General features: G+C 42.7%; 1 protein-coding gene across 1 annotated transcript; it reads right to left on the bottom strand.

The window, feature by feature from the left end:
* Positions 1-7533: 7533 nt before the first annotated feature.
* puf (ubiquitinyl hydrolase 1 puf) lies at positions 7534-21026 on the bottom strand. Its single transcript, XM_064680912.1, has 15 exons — positions 20644-21026; positions 19451-20530; positions 17765-18467; positions 16803-17706; positions 15314-16200; positions 10987-14268; positions 10741-10927; positions 10106-10662; positions 9927-10050; positions 9377-9564; positions 9039-9309; positions 8799-8981; positions 8204-8603; positions 8036-8141; positions 7534-7972 (listed from the first exon to the last, which is right to left on the bottom strand). The coding sequence occupies exons 1-15, from the start codon at positions 20684-20686 to the stop codon at positions 7666-7668; spliced, it is 9222 nt and encodes a 3073-aa protein (XP_064536982.1). The 5' UTR covers positions 20687-21026; the 3' UTR covers positions 7534-7665.
* Between the last annotated feature and the right edge of the window lie 360 nt (positions 21027-21386).

Raw genomic sequence — 21386 nt, 5'->3', positions numbered from 1 at the left:
GTTGGCTTTCGACCAGGAAACTACGTGTAAGATCTTTAAAAGGAGGGGTCAAGTCTTAATAAGTAAAACCCCTTTCGAGGTCATGAGCAAGATTTTCTGAAGTTTTTTAGAGAGGGGAATTTTTACTTTATTAACAATAAGATGCATAAGTCGTCTTATAAGACAGATTATTTTTAACACTATCTTAAGCTCTTCATAAATAGTCAAACTTTTTGGAAAACATGTTTCTGTGCGAATGCTCGCTTGATCAGATATATACAACAATACTAACGGGCGTTTGTAACTTAAGAGAATTAAAACTCCCGCATATTAAATTGAATTCCCACTTCCACTTAGCTAAGCGAATTTTCTGTAATCGGTAAGTCACATTTAAAATAAAATTTTACATATGCTTATAAAATAATTTTGGAGTAAATTAAAATTTTAAAATAGGTTCTCATAGTTTTTTGCGTTCTTTGAAATTTAGTTTGAAACCCATCGACCCTACCTTTCGCCTATTCAACGTTTCATATCCATTTTCAATACTTACTGGAATTCACTTCCGAAACCTCGCCTTGGTGTGCAGATACATATAGGGTAACTATAAGGATAAATTCATACGTCAGTTAAGCAGGATCAGAACACACAGTGTGCTCAACATATGAATAGATAGCCTAAATACTACTAAAAAATTTGCAAAAACTGCAAGATTCAAAAATGGTTAATCTTGACTATCTCAGATAAAATCAGATTTAATATTTAGTAACATATGATTTAAACTTATATGCTGCATTTTTTTTTATTATTTGCTTATGATTCACTTTTGTTTTTCAACATTACATATTTAAGATTTCGATCGTTTGCTGTGGCTTAAGACTAACATTTTATGCGCCCCTTTAAAGGGATGGGTTTTAAGCTTCGTCCTTTATGTTTTACATGGACAACTTACTAGACTTATGTGCGTAATTATAATTTATTCTCACATGAACTAAAGAGCGTAAAATGTATTTAATTCGTATCGTTCGGAAATTTACAATGAAAAGTGTTACACATTCTTTTATTTTAATAAATTTGGTTAATTATATAATATCTGTTCATTTGTGTCTAAAATACAGTTATAGTGCACATGAATAGGGAGAGAACGGGTAGCGACTGCGAACATGACAGGAAACTAAACCAAATATAATTAGCAGCGTAAAACGTATCTAAAGGTTCTACTACAACATATATAGATATTAGCGTCTCATAAGCCGGTTTTCAACTCATTTTCTTCGTTCCATTTCATTATCAGTTATTGTTTTTCTTTTTCTATGTTGGTTATAATGCTTTTGCTTTTGGCATTCGTAGTGCATAACAAGGTTCACGCAATGATATAATATTTAAACTTTTCACTTAACTAACATTTTCAAATGGGAATAATGTTTTTTTTTCATGATTTGGACAATTTGCGGTCGTGGAAGTCTTAAAATATTAACGTTTATCATTATTTCTAGCTGTATGTATGTATATATGTTTATGTATGTTAATGCATGCATGACATATATATATATATATAGTATATATATATATATATATATGTGTGTATGTGTGTGACCGTGGCTTGTTGAATCGATGCATTATATATGTATGTGGGTGTGTGGTTGTGCGAGTGTTTGTCTGAATGTGAGTTACATATCTATTTGAATTTATTTGTTACCGATTTAATATGTTGCTAGATTAACTTTAATTTAGTATAATTCTCTTGCTCAAAAGTCTTTTGCCGGAGCACAGGCTCGCCCAAAGCAAGCAGCAACCTTGGGTTGTTCAAATCATTCACTGCAACTTTCGACCTTTGGCCAAAAATTCGCAGTACCTTAGAGCTTAGCCATTGTCTGATCCCCACATGTTCCGTGTCATCAGTCCAATGGCTTGCCGAAAAATAAAATGCTGAGCAAATCATTGAACGACAACTAAATTTGTGTTGGACTCGCTGCCTGTGACGTTGACGCAACGCCAGCCACTGAGCTGGTGGCAGATGCGGGAACGTTGCTGTCGACAACAGCTGTGGCAGGCGACAGTTCATCGAATTTGGCTATCTCCTGCTCCCTGCCATTTAACTTGGATTTGCAACACATTTCTGTGTCCGTCTCAATGTTGTATTTGCCTTGCAGCACATCGTCCTCGGGTTCAGGAGGCGTAGACGCACCCCTAGGCTTTGACTTGATTGCCGCAGCTGCTGATGTAGACGCCTCAACTGCAAACTCATCACTGGGGTGTTCTTTGTTTTGCGCCGCGCTCGATGCATTTGCGTCCCGTTTAATGATGGTAAAAATGCTTTGTATGTACGACTCCATAGTGAGCAAAGTGCTAAGACGCCTCTTGCGATCCTCGTTAGCACGATCTTGTGCGGTTTTTTTGTTTGCTGATTTTTTATTGCGCTTTGGCGTTGGCTCCAATTCATCCTCCAGCTCAGTCTCATCGTCGGACGAGGGAATCGATGCTTTCTCTAGCTTCTCGGATTCTGGGCTCTCGATACGTACGTCCACGTTATCAGCGGATGCCGCTGGTTCAGTTTCAACAGCTTTAGCTGCATCAACAGTTCCACTGGGCGTATCCGTAGCCCCGTCGACAATGCTAGCTATATCGACTGATTCGGCTTTCTCTTTCTCAGTCGAATTGTCTACAGTTTCCGATTCCGATTGCGCTGCCGGTGGCGAGTGTTCCTTTTCCTGACAGGAGTCCCGTTTTAGCTTCTTGTTAGGAAATTGATCTACAAAAACCAAATATGTATAATATTTATGAATGCCCTTCATATAATTCTGTGTATCACCTCGTTCCGCATCCTTCTTAAAACGTTCGCTCTTGTTAAGCAGGGCCCGTAATGATCCACGCAGCTCCTTGCGCACCGAAGTCGGCACACCAGTAGCTTGGGCAATAATACGTATGGCAAATAGATCGCCGCACAGCTCGTCAATATCATCCTTAGAGTGCATGCCATAATTAATCGTGTAGATCATCCGCGCAACAGGAAGCTGCGCTGCGACTTTGTGGTAATACAACTCTAAAAATTCCCGCACAAATGCATCCTTCAGCATGCTGCGCTCGTCTCTGAGCACATTATGCAGATACTCTATTAGCAGCTGATTCTTCACAAGCAGCTCCGAATATCTAAAAGCAGAATTGACATATAAATATATACATAGGCATCAATATATCTTGTAGCTTAATGATATTGATTAAACTAAAACGGTTTAAAAGGTAAATAATAAAATTCGACCGAAATTCATTGATTGATGATAACTTGTTTTTACATAGATTAGCTTTCATGAAACCGTTGGGAATTCACTAGCCACGTCCATCTGGGAGGAGCAAAGCTTTCCGGACAGGATAAGAAATCTCCGCCCATCGGATCAGTGGTGTCCCCTTTTATCCTCTACCCATATCTCTTCCTATTTATTTAATATATTTTATAAAAATATGAAAAAAAAATGTATGAAAAAAATTTTTGTTTATAAAGATATCTTGATCAAACTCGGCATTTATTAGTTTTACTATGCTCCTCATATATATGCAAAATCCTATTAAGATCGGACCACTATATCATATAGCTGCAATAGGAACGATCGGTCGAAAATTAAGTTGTTATATGGAAAATTTGTTTGTTTTTTCACGATATCTTGACGAAACCCGGCATTAATTTGTTTTATTATGCTCCTCATATATATGAAAAATCCTATTAAGATCGGACCACTATATCATATAGCTGACATAGAAACGGTCGCTCGAAAATTAAGTTGTATGGAAAATTTGTTTGTTTTTCACGTTATCTTGACCAAACTCGGCATTTCTTTGTTTTATTATGCTCCTCATATATATGCAATATCCTATTAAGATCGGACCACTATATCATATAGCTGCCACAGGAACGATCGGCCGAAAATTAAATTGTTGCATGGAAAACTTTTTTGTTTTTCAAGACATCTCAACCATACTCGGCATTTATTTGTTTTATTGTGCTCCTCATATATATGCAATATCCTATTAAGATCGGACCACTGTATCATAAAGCTGCCATAGGAACGATCAGTCGAAAATTAAGTTGTTGTATGGAAAACTTTTTTGTTTTTCAAGACATGTCAACCATACTCGGCATTAACTTTTTTCCCTGTGCTTCTTAGATATGAACATTATGAAAAGGTTGGGTCTGCAAGAGTATTAAATCTTCGGCTAGCCGAAGATAGCCCTTTCTTCTCGTTGTTCTTCCTTTTCATTTGTTCTATTTCTAAGTAACTATAGTCTATTTTTTTTCGAACATTGTAAATCAAAAAAGGCAAAAAAAATTTTTATTTTTTCTTAAAAATGTTTTTCCTCCCATCCTCTTTTGTCGTATGTGAATAGGGACATAGCTGGCCAGACTGGCAAATATTATAGTGTTTCAATAACGATTATTCATTAATAAAAAAATAAATAATATAAACAACGTATAACGGCTCATTCCGCTTAGGTCCCTAAACTCTTCGAACTCTTTAAGCAGTCATTTACTTTTTCTAAGTTTTATACCAAATCTTATAAATACATTTGTTAGCTTAGTTTGTCAAGACTAACTGATTGGTTGGTGACTAACGCGAGGTTAAAAAATTTTTACTGAAGTTATCGTATATGATATATGAGTATCTTAAGACAGGATTTCGGAAAGTTCTACGCGCAACTGTGAGTATTTGATGGAATCGTTTGGATAAATATTCATTTTTAATGGAGACGTGTTTTTTACACTTATCGATAGATCAATCCCTATGGGTTGAATGTGAATGCCAATGGATTTATTGGCGTTAAGTTAAATGTGATTTCGTTTAGCTTTAAACTTACTATTTAAAACAAGTTTCATCAATTTTTAAAAAGAGACAAAAATTTGGGATTTGTCGAAATACTACTGACTGTAACTTTTTTTTTTTCATTTGGTCTACTTCAACTAAAGAAAATTAATTTAACAAGAAGCAAAACAATTGACTAGTCTAGTCAAGACTAGCTAGCTAGTCTAGACTAGCTAGTCATAACTTATTCAAGATTTTGTTGTTTGCTTAATGTTTAAACAAGTAAGAGGCTCCAGTCGGGAGTTTCCGACTAGGGGATACCAACACCAAATGCAACAACTTATCGCTTCTGAAAAAAAACCAAATAAAATAGTAGCACATATGTACACACAGCACAGAAGATAACACAATCGACATGGCTATATCGACTCGGCTATTGATGCTGATCAATTATATATATTTACTTTGTGGAGTCGGAGATGCTTCCTTCTGCCTGTGACATACATTTGCACAAATACATTATACCCCTTTTACCCATTTTTTAAGGGTTCAGGGTATAAAAATATAAAAGAATGAAATGCCAGGCTTACTTGTGTGTTAATGCATTGTTGTGGATGCCCACCCAGAACTTAGGAAAGTAGTTGAAATGCAACGGTGTTGACTCTATGGCCACCAGGCAGTGAAGCTTCACTAGGGTGTCGTTAAGGGTGCCTGTATTGACGCACATGCGCAGCATGACGTCGATAAAGTCATGATACGGCCTGTAAAAGGCATCCACTTGTGCATCGTACTCGATATCAAGACCACGTGGCGTCAGTTCCGACAAAGCAATGCACATTTGCACCATTGGCCTTGGGGGCCGAGGTGAATTTTTGGCACCTAACGGCCAGGGCGTCTGCTTTGCACCGCGACGCGGAAAATAAGGTCCTAACGGGCCAATTGCATTTGGTGCATTGGCCACGGACAGATGGCAATTAATCAGAATGGGCGCCAGAATGATGGTGGCCTCCAGGCTAGTGTTGCGTACTAGCTCCTTGAGCACCTCGAGGGCCATACGACTAATCTCCGGCGAGTTAAATGTGTTAAGCAGCGTAGCTAGTCGCTTGATCGCATCAGGCAGCGCCTTTGCTAGCGCCGAGTGCTGATGCTGTTGGCGCAGAAAATGCTGTTGCTGCAACTGCATTTGCTGTAATTGCAGATGTTGCTGCATTTGCTGCTGTAGATGCTTCTCTTTTTGCTGGGGCGTCTGTGGGGCTTGAGTACACTGCGTCTGCTGTTGTTTTTGCAACATCTGTTGCTGCTGCAGTTGCATTTGCTGTTCCAGTTGCTGTTGTTGTTGCTTTTTTTGGGCTGGGTTATCTGTACGCATGCGCAGCGTTGCCAGCAGAAGCACCATTTCTCCAAGAAGATCCAATAGATCCCCAGCCACATGGCAGGCAGTGGCCTCGTGGTGCATGGAATGTAGCGTGTGCAACGCCTCAAAGCACATCTCAATGCCTCCGTTGAAAATGACCAGCATGCGGTCATCGTCATTGTCCACTGCGTGAGGGAAATCAAAACACAAAAATGTAGAGTGAGTTCAAAAATATATAAAATTTGGTAGATATAATTTTTTAGCATAAAAATAGTTCTATATTCGGACTTGCCCTTTAATACGGCATCTAAATGTATTCACAGCTTTAAAGCGTGACCTTTTTAACTTTGGGGAGAGCGGAAGAGGTATCAAAAAATAAATAACTGAAAGTTCTTAATCCTTTACATTAGATTTAACATCTCCAGCTGATAATTTCCGATAATTCGCATACAAAGCCTGGTTTCAAAATCGATGCTTGTCGAACTGTAATTGCTAAACCAATCAGTTCGTCATACCGATAAAGAATATATACAGTCAATTTTTCTCTTATTGAAAGTTTTGTGAATATTTTTCTCTAATTTACTTTTATATGCCATTGAAATGATTAGATTTCTTGTTTAACTTTGCAGCTCACTAACAAACCATTTTATTAGCAATGAGCCAAATTCGGAACATGTAATCAGAAACCTCATAAGAATTGCATAAGTCGTTGCAAAATTTAATTGCTTATTATTTATAAATTTATACATTCACAAACTGTTGTGGATGCTCCAGATAGATAATATTTTATGCTCCATTGCAAGGAGATGTCTTCTGCCGTTACATGCGTTTGCCCAACATATTTTTTTAACCAACTTCCAATGGATAAAAAATTTAAAATTAAATAAAATAGATTATAGAATGGTTAGATCAGAAATCTAGCTGGAAAAGGCATATTCGATTTTAAAAATTAGGAAAACTATACCTATTACTATCGGCTGTTAATTAAATCTTACCGAGTATTTTCAGGGCGCTAATCAGGGTAGACCAGGACACCCGTGCATCCAGACTGCTTGTGTATGATACAATGACGGAGCGTCTAAAAGCTATGACATCCAGTTTCTCCTGTTCGCTGGCATCCGGATGGCGGGTAGCAAAAAGCGCCATTAGTTTAAACAGCTCATCTACTGCGGCAGCATATTGTGTGGGATGTGGCGTTATATTTTTAAAGGCCCACTGTAGATTTTGATGCTGCGCCAACTGTCGGGTGAGTGCCCGGCTTTGCTCGCAGCATAATCGCAACAGTCCATAGTAGGCCGGCAGCATGGACCGATTATAAGTTACAATCTCTGAGTCATCGTGATCGGCACTGCATGAATATATCAGATTGTTAAAGCGAAACCGTGCCCACTACGAATGTCTTACAGTATATAGTTAAATGCAATGTTGCGCGTTATCTCCGGGCAGTTGGCCACCAGGGCCGCATTTTCCGGGCAGTCGACAAGCGAGTGATGCCAGAAGGTGAGCAAGGCATGTTTGTTGTGATGCGCCGGCACACTGGGCTCAGAGAGGCGCGGATGAAACAGCTCCCATAGGGAGCGCATAAATGAACCTATCTGTTGGCGAAAGAAACAAATTTAGCTGCGATCGGAACAGAGATGTGCAGAAAGCTGTGTGGTTGTGTGCTGCCAAACTTGCCATTAGTTTTTCAGTCTTTGAAACCATACAGTAGCTGAGTAGATTAAAATAGGCGGTCAGCTTGGTAGTACCATGTGCCCCTATGTCTGCATAAGCGCGTGCTGGACGCAGCAGCCGCAGCAGCAATGTTATCACTTGATGCAGCACAACTTGGGCATCGCTGTTGATGTCCCTGCAAGGGGATAGAAAAACAGAAGTTTATGACACTGCATATCAGTAAAGCTGCAGCATTTACCGATAACTGTGCGGATTGAGAGCCAACAACTTATGTTGCGAGTGAGCGCGGAAGTTGGCACGAAACGGCTGGGAGGGCACCAGCGCCACCAGCAGGCAGGCAGCGGCTACAATATGAATAAAAACTAAAATATAGCGCCCAAACATGTACTGGTTAGCCTTTTCGTACCATTTCTTACGCGCGTATTATCATGCGCGAGTAAAAATTGTTCCAGCCATTGCTCGGCGGACTGAAGAATCCAGGCATGCGCTATTTTATTCTTGGTGGCCTGCAGCGACAGCCAGTCAAGCACAGACTGTGGACAGTACTCTGCCGCATCCCACATTCGTGGCAACACCAGCTGCGTAAAACAGGGCAGGCCAACTGGACCGCCCTGTGTCTCGGTGAGCAGTGTCAGCAACTTGAAGAATGGTGCACAGAGCTCAGTGTGTTTGGTGACCGAGGCGAAGAGCATACTGATGATTTGGGTGGCCAAACGATCGTCCCAGCGGCAGAGCGCGTGGATTAAATGCTTTGTCTGGTGCGGATTAATGCCATCCTTTATTTGTTGATACAAAAATGGAAAGCCCTACGAAATATATGTGAAATAAATATATATAACACATAAGCAATGAACAAAGCAAAACAATTGGTTATAGGATTAGACATTGGATTGGTTTGTTGGTGGATTTATGGATTGATAATTGATGGTTAGACGATGTAGTGGTGCTTGGATGTTTGATTAGATGGAATATATAACGCTTTCGAGCTTTTTCAGTATCACCTTTCCACCGGCAATGGCATTAAAGTCTTTGGGCGATAGACGCAATCGAAAATCAGCGCCTCGCGAACGCTCGACAAGACTAGCACATAGTGCAATCATTTTGTCTAGCGATGCTGGACGCATTTTTTCTACTGAGAGCGCCTCATCTGAAGAGTTGTCCTCATTGTCTGAGCTGATGTCAATCTGCAATATAAATTAGAAATTAAAGTGGAAGCTCCAACATTTTTTTTGCCAACTAACACTATCTGTTTGCTTATGGCCCAGGTAAAAGTCTACCAAGCTCTTGAGAACGCCGATGCGCAATAAAAACATGGCTTCTTCATCGCCCATGCGCGAGAACTCACACAACAGGCTAAAGTACTCGGATAGATGGCGCAGATGAGAGCGCGCTCCATGTTCCAGCAGTGAAATTAGCGAGCTTATGAAGCGTGTAACACATGATGCTTGACCAATCAGCTCCCTGTCGTTTTCGTCTGTATCCACACCCAGATACAGATCAGCATGCGACGCGCTACAAAAAATAATAAGCATTTTCATCTGAAGTTGAACTTTAATCAAATGCTCAGTAAGGAACTTACCGCAGCCGCTGTATAACATGAACGACTAAACGCTGAAACATTTGACGCACCATTTGATTTGGGCATTGAATTAGCACCTGCACAGGCCAAAATGGTTCAACTGACATGTGCGATAGGAACCATTCGCAAGCCTCTTCACTGGCGTTAAATTGCTTTGTAAGCAGCTCTACCCAAGGAACCATGGTGGGCTGTAGAATGGAAATAATTTCACAATGATTTTGGGCTTTGCATTTGTTAATCCTATATAATGACATTTGTCTTAAGTATCACATTGATTGAGATTATCTTTTGAAAAAATTACAGATCACATTTAAGCGAAAGAAAACTAAACCGGTTAAAACCGTAAATTCAAGTAGAAAAATTAGATAATTTGAAACACATAAAATTTATAAAAAAGAAGACAATACACTTTGTAAATCGCTGTTCTGGGTGTTCTACTGAGAGTTTACATATTTTAATGAAATTTATTAATATCAATGCATTATGTCAAGGGCAAGGGTCTTACATTAGGCAAATGTCAAGAGGCTGAGATAAATTTTTTAATGCTTACCTTCTCCTTGGCATGTATGAATGTTTCAATAAAAAATGAAACGGACAACTTGGCGGCCATGCAAGTGACGTCCGTCTCCGAGATTAACGTCTGTGGTATGTGACCGCAAATCTGCCACATGAAGCTAAAACAGAAGGCTTAAAACAACTGTCTGCTGTTGAAAGTATTTTTATACCCACTTGAAGTAGGTGTGCTCAAAGATATTTCGATCTTGCAAGAACTGTCGGTTATCCTGCCAAATCCAATCTTCTAGCTCCTTGCTCAACAATGGACGAAACTGTTGTAGTTTATTAGACACTTTGGCATCCACGACGACGGCCGCCTTTGAGGTTGACGCCTGCGTTTCTGTGCTATTCGACTTTAAATTATCACAATTAGCTGTAATTTGATCCTTTCCTCTCCCTCCCTTCTTTTGAGTCCCGTCTTGATCTTCGGTTTGTTCGTCCTCCTGCAAATTTTCAATCTTCACTTGCTCTGGCTCTGCTTTAACTGAGTCCGCAATGTCCGCTGTTGTCAGATCATTTTTATTTATATTGACCGTCTCCACTTTGGGCGGCTCGTCCGTTTCTGTCTTATCCTCATTAGTGGGACTTGGCGTTGGCGTGGCCAGAAGTTCCGAGTGCCGCCGCTGCAAATGCTCTGGCAAGCGACGTTCATAGAAAAGCATATACGCTGAGTTTGTCTTTTCGAAGCTAAAGTCCAAATACTTTTCAGTTACTGAGTCGTAGGTTTTGCTCTATAAAATGAAAATATTGAACATTGAAATAGGGACTTTAAATAAATATCTGGTTAAATATTTAGCGCGACTGCTTACCGTCATTTCGCCGCCAAAACACTCGGCCGCTATTTGCGAGGGATCGAAAGGCTTGACCTCAGCATCATTAAACAGGAACCAACGCTCGTGCGGGTGGTAGTTGCTTTTCGTGCGCTCCTTAATAAAGCTATAATAATGCCCACCGTCCGCTGTTCCTGTGTGCACTGTAACGCCAACCAATTCATACCTGTAATCAACAAGTGTTTTAAATAAAACTTACAGATAATACCCAATAAAGCTACTTACTCATAGCACTCCTCGATGTCTGCGTCTAGTGTGGCTTCAGCCTTTTCATTCTCAGCCCCCTCATCATTCTCATTTTGTTGAAGTTCACGTTTGCGCTTCTCGCGGTCCTCCTTGTATTGCTGCGGCATCAGAGTCTTTTCTACGTAGTGGCACATGTTGAGTCGCAATGGAAACGAAAAGTGCGTGTTGACCTTCTCCTTCAGCATGGTCACCATATTGAAGGTGTACCGCATGGTGTTGAAGCACAGGATCTGAGGCAGTTTCTTGAAGCAGGCACGCTTTTCAGCTCGCACTTTCTTACCACACTGTGAGCATGTGTACATGTTGTCCCCTTCAAGCGTGTCCTTGACAGTGACCTCATCGAGCGACTCTTGCAAATTTCGCATGTCCGCCACTTGGCACCGGACTGTATAAAACTCCTCAGCGGTGCGTGAGACATGTCCGCAGTCAAGAGAAACAACATTGTTGCTTAAAGTGCCGCAAAACAAACGCTTTACCAAATGCTTTAGATCTGGCGTCATTTCCTCTAGCTTAGACACCAGATCAATGAAGAACTCAGCCATGTCCTTCTGCTCGCCCGTATTGAGGGGCTGATGATCCATCTGATACACGCGACAGAAGCTGCGCGGATTATAAGCTTTGCGCTCAGACTCTAGCAGATATGCGAACATGCGCTGCAGTTCCAGCAGCGTCGGTGCATGTTTTTGGGTGCCAGCTGGCGGTAGTCGCAAAATAGCTGCTCGGGCCTGTGGCATCATGTATAGATGTTGTATGCAGGATGCCATGTAACAGGTAGCTCCCAAATTCGTGAGGCCCACATAGCCACACTCGGCACGTCCCTCGTCACGTGGCCAATAGTCCCAAGGATATGGCTGCTTCGGACCGGACCTGTGCTGCGCCAACAGCCGAGCGTGCAGATAGCTATAGTTGGTGGCGCAGCCGCGGCACAGCTCCACCAGCAGATCATAGGCAGCGGCTCGGGAGGTGGCTGATTTGCATTTGGGTTTTTGGCGATTGGCTGGAGAGGGCATTTCGAACAGGAACTCGATTAGCTGCTCAATGAAGCTTAATGCCTTGGGTCTGTACTTGTAGCTAGTGTCGTACTTAATTAGATTGGACATGAGATTGAGTAAGCCCACCAATCCATCATCCTGATAGCCATGGCGCAGTTCGTGGTAGTCTCGGCTGAGAATGCTCTCCGAAACGCTCTCGCATAGCAACTCAATATCGATACGCTCCTCGGCTACCATTTCGGGCGTCAAAGTGTCAACAAGACGCGCCAGTAGCCAAAAATAATCCCGACAAGCTGGTCCATATGGCTCCTTGCCCTCTTCAGAAAGCAAGAACTGGGTGTGCTGCACTGAAGAGCTCATTTGCTCGGCACGCGGCAGCAATGCAATAAGTTTGTGTAGCAGAGGAGCCAACAGCAGGCGGTAACTTTGCGCATTGCCCAAACAGATGCGATAGAGACCGGCACAAATTTCGCGACGCACCGCCGGCTCCGGGTCTTCCAGTATGAACTTCTGCAGCCAATTACATTGTTCCGGCTGAGACCAGAGTAAGCTACGCGCCTCTGCTGAAGCATGCACGAAACTCACCAGAATGTTCATAGTAAACTGAACAAGCTGTGCACGTCCCCAGAAACCAGTCCGCAGTTGATGAAACTGATATGGGAATACCAGCGAAGTGGCGCCGGCTGACAAATGTTGATGGACTTCATCGTTAAGTATGCTGGACAGGCGCTGTAGGCACTGGGGCACTTCCATTAGCTGCAGCATGAATGCATGTGGTCGCGACATCAGCACGTGCACATCCTGTGTCTGTAGCTCCTCGAAGCCCAACAACCAAAGGATGCGCAATAGGCTGGCCAAGCAATCATGACGCCATTCGTTTAGCGCAAGCTCTTTGGCATGCGCGCTTTGCTGCAGTTGTCCTGCACTAAAGATTTCGTACAGATGCTGCAGCCCGGCGCACTTGATAAATGCTTCGCTCCACTTGCTACTCTCGCCAAGCAGCGCACTGCGCCCTGGTGTTGCTGGTAATGTGGATGCAGGCGAAGGTGGCGGCGGTGTGGCACAGCCCAATGGACGCTCCTGGTCAAGGCCATCGATCTTTTTCTGCCGTTTACTGTGCTGTTTCGGCTGGTTTTCCTTGTCGCCGCTGACCAACTCGGTAATATCTGCGTCGCTGCCAGAGCGTGGGGCTGATGTCACCGTGGCGTCCAAGTCGCCTCCCATCTGCTCTTTGCTGCAGTCACTGCTGCTACTGCTGCGTTTCGGCTCCGCCGGTTGTTCGTTGCTGTTATGTCGTCTGTTTGCGCTCTTTTTGATGCGAGGCTGCTCACTAGTAGCCAGATTACCATTGGCGCCAGCCCCACCAGGACCACAGGAAGCACCAGTTTGACGCGGGCCGCTACTTAACGCCAGGCTCTCGACGATGTGCAAAGAGTACATGAACTTTTGAAGATTGCTAGGATCAAGCAACTCGTTAAACTTTTGCTTAATTTGTTTGCGCTTGTTGGCCAGCTGCTCCTGATCGTCCAGTTGCTGCAGTTCATTGAGATCGTTAACCAGATTCTTGAAAGCATCTAGTATATGCGGGTTGGTGGGCAACATGGCCAAAATATCCCACACTCGGCGCGACAACAGCTGCGCCTTTGTGTGATGCTGCAGATGCACCGTTGAAGATTGCGGCTTCATGTCTCCTAGCGTTTGCATCAAACAGAACAGTTTCTCAAAGTACTTGGGCTGTAGGAGGAGTACTGTGGGCAGGCACTCCTTGGGTGGTGGCGGTAACATTGATGGATGCTCTACGTTCGTTTCCTTGCGCCGAGCACCGCGTCCACCCAATGAAACATACACAATCTGATTGTCTTTGAAACCAGCGTCACCCAGAGTTCGTTCGTCATAATCCGATGTAAGCTCCTGCCCCTGTGTAATAATCCTCAGAGGACCATCGCTTAACAGCAGGCCCAAAACGGGCGCCGCGATGCCCGACTGCAGGCTCTCCCACCACTTAGAAACCTCAGCTTTAAGATCAGCGATGAGATCGCAGGCATGCATATGCAGCAGACTTTTTTCAGATAAGCCCGCCTGCTGTAGCACAATCCGCAGTGGTGGGCCGGCGCCCTCGTTTTTCAAATTGCTGTGCGAGCCAATCCCTTTGCCCTCGATGGCCCAGCGGCGCAAATGAAAAGCATACCGTCGCCTGAAAGTGTCCAGATGAGTGTTAAGCAACAACAACCCGCGCTGCACTCGCATCAACGCGTTCTCGTCCTCAATGCTATGAATAGAGGGAAAACAGTACAAGTAAACAGTTATTAATTAACATACATACTACCAAGAAAAAATAAAATTATTATAGAAAGTACGCTGTAGTCGACTAAGCTCGCTACACAATCCCCTGTACCCCGCAGACAATATAATATTTTAGTTTATAAAATCACGCTTTGACAAATTCTTCAAATTATTTAAGCCTAACATGAATTCCAAAATGATTATGCAGGTACTAAAAGATGTATTTACGCAAAATATTTGTGGAAATTTGTGGGGTACTAAATTTGGTGTATCTTGTTTTGTGTAGATTGTAAGTTGTGCTTAAAAAGGGCGGCCTAAAATGAATTTTTATCGATCTTTTGGAAATGGAAATTCCACCTGGAAATGGGGTAAAACTCATTTGATACTTTTTTAAAAATCCAACCCTATTGAAAGGAGGGTAAAGATTGTATGTGCAAAAGACTGTGCTCAATTTCAAAACCTCTACTCTGTTTAAAGAAAACCGTTTTCAAAAATGTTGTATTCACTATATGGATGTACCCTGGGCTAAAAAATGTAGTAGCACCATTTTTGTTATACCCTGAACGTTTATGGCCAAAACTTCCAAAAAGATATAAGGATAAGGAAGATATAAGATATAAGAAGGTTTTGATATGAAAAACTTTTTTTTTTATTAAGCTATCTTACACAGATTCGGCATTTATAAGTTTTAATGTACCCCTAAATTTATGCAAAATCTTGTCAACATCGGACCACTATATTATATAACTGCCATAGAAACGATCGGTCGAAAAGTTGGTTCTGATATGCAAAATAATATGTTTTCAAAGATTTTCTAACAAACTCGGCCTTTTCGAGCTGCACTATTCTCAAGTAGCTGCAAAAGGGAAATGTCTACAAGGGAATTAAATCTTGATTTATTTTGTGAGAATTCGTTATTGAACCATTTCTAACCACACTCAAATCGTCATAAACTTTGAGAATTCATTATAATGATGTTCAGGCGCCTATACAGTAAACTGCACTAGATGTATATACTTGGGTTAACTTACCATTCCAGCGCCGTAGCCGCTTGTACGAGATTGTCCATGCACTGCGACACAAACTCCCTTTCCAGGCGCAACTGTTGGCCCATGTAATACATGTTGATGTATTGGATTGCAGCCAGCGAGACCTCGTTGCTTTGGGCACGCAATGCAATCTTCCATAGGTGGTACATTCCCACGGCGCTGGAGTTGGCAGTAATGGCCTCACTGTGCTTTTCATACTCGGCCATCGCGATCCGCGCGAAGCTGCACAATTGCTGGAAAAGTCCTAGTGCCACCATAGAAAATTCTTCTGGACGCAGCTCTGGCAATTTTTTCAAGTATAGGTGCTGTAGTGCGTCGATACCCAGCGCGTGCTGATCACCACCCTTCGTTTGCGCCTGAAGCCACGAAAAATAGCAATCTGAACACTCGGGATCATGCGCGAGCCACTCCCACAGCGCATCCAGCTGCTCCAGCGTCAGCCGAAAGGTCTTGGGCGAGCCCACCGAAGAGAAGATAGACGAGAGAAACTGCAGCCGCACAGAAACCTGCGTCTTGTGCGAGTATAGCTGAAGGCCCAGTTGTTGCTGTTGCTGCTCGCCATTTTGGTTGATTAACAGCTCTGCATGCCTCCTGGCATAGTGCCGGATGTTATTGAAGAAGGACTGCATCATGCGATGATTACGATCAGCCCACAATGTCATTGTATGTGTGTCCGATGGTCGGAACTGCTGAAATGAGGCAAAAAGCTTTGGCAAAAGTCGCAAGCTGACGATCACACTTCGATTGTTGGCCACGTTATGGAGACAGCCTTCAATGAATTTTGTGCGCAGTTGGCGGTCCATGCTGAAGCATAGTAGTGTTGCTAGCGCCTTCTCAGCCTCTAAGGCTAAAGATTCGCCAAGTTGTCCCTAGGAAAAGACGAAAAAACCAATGAGAGCACGAAGCAGGCAATGAATATAAATATTGCTCCATGTTTAAATGTTGGTCAGCAACCTAAACTAAGATAAATCTCCTTCCCATACTTGTTACTTAGGATCTGATTTTAAAATTCTCATTAATATTCAATAGTATTTTTCTGATGTTAACTGTTAACATAAAGATATACTTAAGCCTCGCAATTCCTTCATTATTATAATTATTAATTTTGTCAATGTATGTGTTACGCAAAGAAGGAAACCCCATAAGTTACATATATTATTGATCAGTAGCAACATTCGAGTCTATGTGGACATGTCCGTTTGTCTGTTTCTATGCAAACTAGTCTTTAAGTTTTAGAGCAATTTTAATGAAAATCGCTATTGGTTCGTCATATTGCTGCATTTAGCACATGTGTCAAAATCGGCCGGACGATTAATTTAAATATTCGATCGAAAATTAAATTCTTGCATAATTGAGCCTTTTAACCGTTCTATCTTCATTTTGAAATGTTTGGAAAAGCTATCAGACACGTTTTTAAATAAATATATTTCGATCTTTAGAAGCGGGGTCGCTTTGCATGGATGGCACTTACAATTTTGTCGTCCTGAAGCAGATCCCAGAGTAGCGTGTTGCCCGGCTGGCAGACATCGTTTAGCTTAAAGGAAGGCTGGTTGTTGCTTGCTCCGGCATTGCTGGCCCTGGGCGAGTGCTGTTGTTTGTTTCCCACGTCTACCAGATCCACATCTGAGTCGGACTTGGACTTAACAGCGGCCGCAGCAGCAACAGCGGCAGCTGCATTGGCCTGTTGCCGCATGGCTACTAATGACTGTTGCGCATTTCCAGTGGCAACAGCGGCCGCCGCAACTGCAGCAGCAGCGGCGGCTACATTTGTTTCACCAGACTTTTGCATAGCCATTGCTGATTGAGCGGCCATCAAAGCAGCGGCAGCAGCTGCGAAAGCAGGAGCCACATCTCTACAATTCGGGGCGGTCACACGTGCTCCATGCGAATTTACAAGTTGTGCCAACTCTTCCTCACACGGTGAAACGTCCTCGTCGTCAAAGTCAGCGAGATTCTTCTCTGATTTATTGCTCATGGGTGACGAATAGCTGCCATCATTCTCTGCACCGCTTAGAAGTTCGCTGATGTTCGTCTCGGCAATGGCGCGTATATATGGACCTTCGCCGTGCAAATGCTTAAGTACGGCAGCGGGCACCAGTTGATGGGCGGCACTATCACTGCACTCATCACTGTCGGCGAGAAGTTCGCCGTCGCCATCAGCATCGCCATCATCGCTACTGGGCACGTCCTCAGCACCGTCCCATATTTCGACCAGCTCATGCGGTAGGAGCGGCTGCTGTTGCTTGTTGCTAGTTTTCGGACGGCGTCGCTTGTTGCTTGACTTTTTGCGATGTAACTGAAGCTCCAAAGCAGCTCGTGATTGTAGTTCCTCTTCACTGCTGGTGTTGTCGATGATGTTGACAATGCGATGGTTTCTGCCGCAAGAAGGACCCATTTAATCAAATAAAATGCATTGGATATTTATTGACTTACTTAATGTCCACCTTGGCTATGTCATCGCCGCTCATTTGCTTGGCCTTCTCAGTGGTGGGATCGCAAATATGACGCCTGTGTCTTGCTTGTTTACAAGGTGTTACGCCATCGACAGGGCTTTTGTGGCCACCACCACCGCCACTAGCGATGCTGCTATCATCAGCGCCCACATGATCATCCTCAGTGTTGCTGCCTTCAATGCTACCGCTGTCCGAGCTGGAGGCTGTCACATTGGAGCCAAGCAAATGGTCTTGCATTAAATTCATTTGACTGCGCGTACAATCGCGCGTCCAAATCAACTTGGTCAAAGCGGATGCAATGTAAATACTTTGCTCGGTGTGCTCCTTTGGATCCATACGGCATAGCAGCGAATAAAGATGCATAGCCGGACGTGGTGCCAGATTCTTTACCAGCGCCGGCAATATATCAAATATAGTTTTGGAGCAGTGCTTCAGTTGCGTCGCCTGCCAGATGAGTTTGATGTCCTCCTCGGAGATCTGATTCTCCACGGCCAAGAAGTTAAGAAGTACATGGGCTTGCTTTACAATCTCAACGTGCAGATTCGGACCAAACAGATGCTGAACAATTTGATTCTCTGTTAGCCAGTTGGCTATGCGCTGGCCAAAAAGCTCCACCTCATTGACAGTTTCAGTGGTGCAAATCTCGTTGAACAGATTTATGTGAGCATTGATCTGCGCCATACCTAAAATAAATTTGCTGGAAATTATAATGGCGCGCATATAATAATACTTAATGTTATGTTTATAAAATGTCACTAAACTCGCAAACTACTAACATTGCTGTACAGACAGCTCATAAAAGCATTTGTAGGACTCTTTAATATAGAAAAGGGCAATAAATATTAAATTTGATTTCTTAATTTTACTTATTTCTTAATTCTTATTTCTTATAATCTTAACCTTACGATTATTTTTTTGGTAACAATATTATTTGTTAGTGTCTGGATCTGTTATCATCTTAGTGTTCAAATCAAAATGATCATTCTAAGGAGCTGTTTTTCACTTTGTATACCCTGGATCCATTAAAAATGGGTAAACAGGGTATATTGTATTTGTGCTCCGACCCCATAAAGTATATATTTTCTTGATCAGCGTCAATAGTCGAGTCGATCTAGCCATGTCCGTCTGTCTGTCTGTCCGTCCGTCCGTATGTATGAACGCAAGGATCTCAGAAACTATAAGAGCTAGAGACTGAATCGATAACTTGCCCCGTTTCCAAAAATCGATATCAAAATCCTGTTTTTTGAGCAATTTCGGCAAATAATATGAGCTAGAGTTACCAAACTTGACATGTAGCTTCTAGAATAGTATATATATATATAGTATTTTTCATTTTATACCTGTCGACTATCGGAAGAAGAGGGTTCAGGGTATCCCCTAGTCGGGAGCTCCCGACTAGAACCTCTTACTTGTTTTATATTAAATTGGTCTAAAGAATATAAATTCATAATATTTTGAGCATATTTTGCCTATATTAAGAATTTAAATTTTGAGCATATTATATAACTAAGAATTTAAAATATCTTAAGATACTCCTCTACATATACTAAGGTTTGGATTACTTTACGCAATCGGTGTTTAACTATTTAAACAAAGAGCCGTATATCACCTTATTTTAAATTCTTCTTTTATGGGACCCGCATCAAAAACTTGATTAACCACTTACCGGCCAAACGCATCGTCAGAGTAGTTGATGTAAAGTACTTAAAGGCCAGAGCTAGGCCTTCGGTATCAAAGTTGACGGCCACGTCCAGCGGATCACGCATGGAGGACCACACAAAGTCAGCCATGGCACGCGTTGCCGCCGAGCGAAGATTTTGATCGGAGAGCTTGCACATGTATTGCAGAATGCGGCTGCGCAGTGGCACGAACAGTTGTGTGTTGCAGTGATAGTTGAGCCATAGCTTCACATTAGACACTGTGGCAGTCATGGAGTGAGCTGTGGATACGGGCAAGTCCGGGTGTTCAAAGCACAGCGACATAGCGCCAAAGCCTCCAGAATTGCAGAACAGGCTCACGTTGCGCAGCAGGTAAATGGGAAGATCGTTGTCGTGTAGATCACAGATTAGAGCCAGGTGGTGCGCTTCCTCCGCTTGCAGATCGTCCAGACGTGAGTGCATGCCGTGCTTATGGGCAATGTACAGCGGAAAGTTGAGCAGAAATACCTTGGATACGAGTACCAGCAATTTCTCCACCTCAGGCAGTATCCATGGCTCTTCCGTGTATTGTGGATGTGCCTTACTGCTCGTTGGTGGGACTTGAAGTGGCGGTGGTGATGGCGGTTTCTTGGGTGGACCTGGACCGTCACCGGAAGCCTTTTTCTCCTCATCACCGCTGGCCTCAGGAAGGGTTGATTTACTGTCGTCACCAGCAGATGGTGGCGAACACGACGACGAGGACGTTGACTCCTTGTGCTTGCTGTTGCTCTCGTTGTCATTGTCGTTGTTTGAGTCCTTGTCGGGCTTTTCGGGTGTGGGTTTTCTCTGCGCCTGTGCGACAACTTGCGCAGCACTAGCCGTTAGCCGTTTGTAACTGTCGATTAGATGATCAATGTGCTTCAAGTGTTGCACCGTAAGACAAATGAGCGATTGCACCACTAGATTAAAGCGATCATAGTTCTTGTTATCCCGGTACAAACACATGCACTGACGCTGTGGCCACGATTGGATATAATTGAAAGTCGTCTCAATTTCGCTCTTGAGCAGCAGCTGAAACTTAAGCTCCGAACTGGCCACGCGAACCTCATCTGAAAAGTAAAGTATATGTTCGTGAAGGGGGAGGGGAAAAGTGGGTGCAAGTTTAGACAGTTGTCACTGTATAAATGCCGACACATTACAAGCATATATTTTCGCTACTTACACAGCTCCAATAAATTTTGGAAATCGGCGCAAACCTCGCACATTGCTCTTGTGTGGCTCCACCGAAAGCCGTGGCTGCTGCTGTTTCTACTTCTTAAGATCCGTTTGCTTTGCCGTTGCCGTTGCCTCCTTCGCCTCAGCCAGCGTTCGCCGTTGTCGCAAAGTGCAAGTTGTTGGTGGGATTTTAGTCAATCTCTTTAGTCCTTTGTAGCGTCCATGCAATTCCATTTATATTGCGCACTCAATGCCACTCAATCTCATGCACACAACACGCACTTGTCTAACATTGCATCCAAAAGTACTCTTAAATTCTAGTAAATTTTTATGAATTGATATATTTTCTAGATATATTTTCTGTCGATAAGAAACATCGCTACTAGACGAGCGATAGAAAACCATAGTGTGTGGTGGCCGACCGATGGGTTTGCCAAAACAACCCTGTATTTGTGTGTGGCATGCGATACAATATACAAAATGAACTTCTAAAAAATCGTAGCAGCTTTGGTAATTTAATTTGGTGTCGACATTATCTCTCCAGAACAAACTAATTAATTTAATTCATATTCAGAGAAAAAATATGAATAATGTTAACCAACAGCTGTTCTCTTGTGACTCTGTAGCGCATACAGTCAACGGCTGTTAAATTCAATTAAAGTATCATCCCGACTCGACGATCTTTAATATGAAACCCTTTTTTTCTAAAAAAAACTCTCACCACTGTTAAGAAATTCACTTTAAATACAA

The sequence above is a fragment of the Drosophila montana genome, unplaced genomic scaffold (assembly GCF_035044405.1).
Source record: "Drosophila montana isolate Dmon_TW-CO22-7 unplaced genomic scaffold, ASM3504440v1 contig_1083_1, whole genome shotgun sequence".
Taxonomy (NCBI): domain Eukaryota; kingdom Metazoa; phylum Arthropoda; class Insecta; order Diptera; family Drosophilidae; genus Drosophila; species Drosophila montana.
This window is presented reverse-complemented; position numbering and strand designations above follow the sequence as displayed.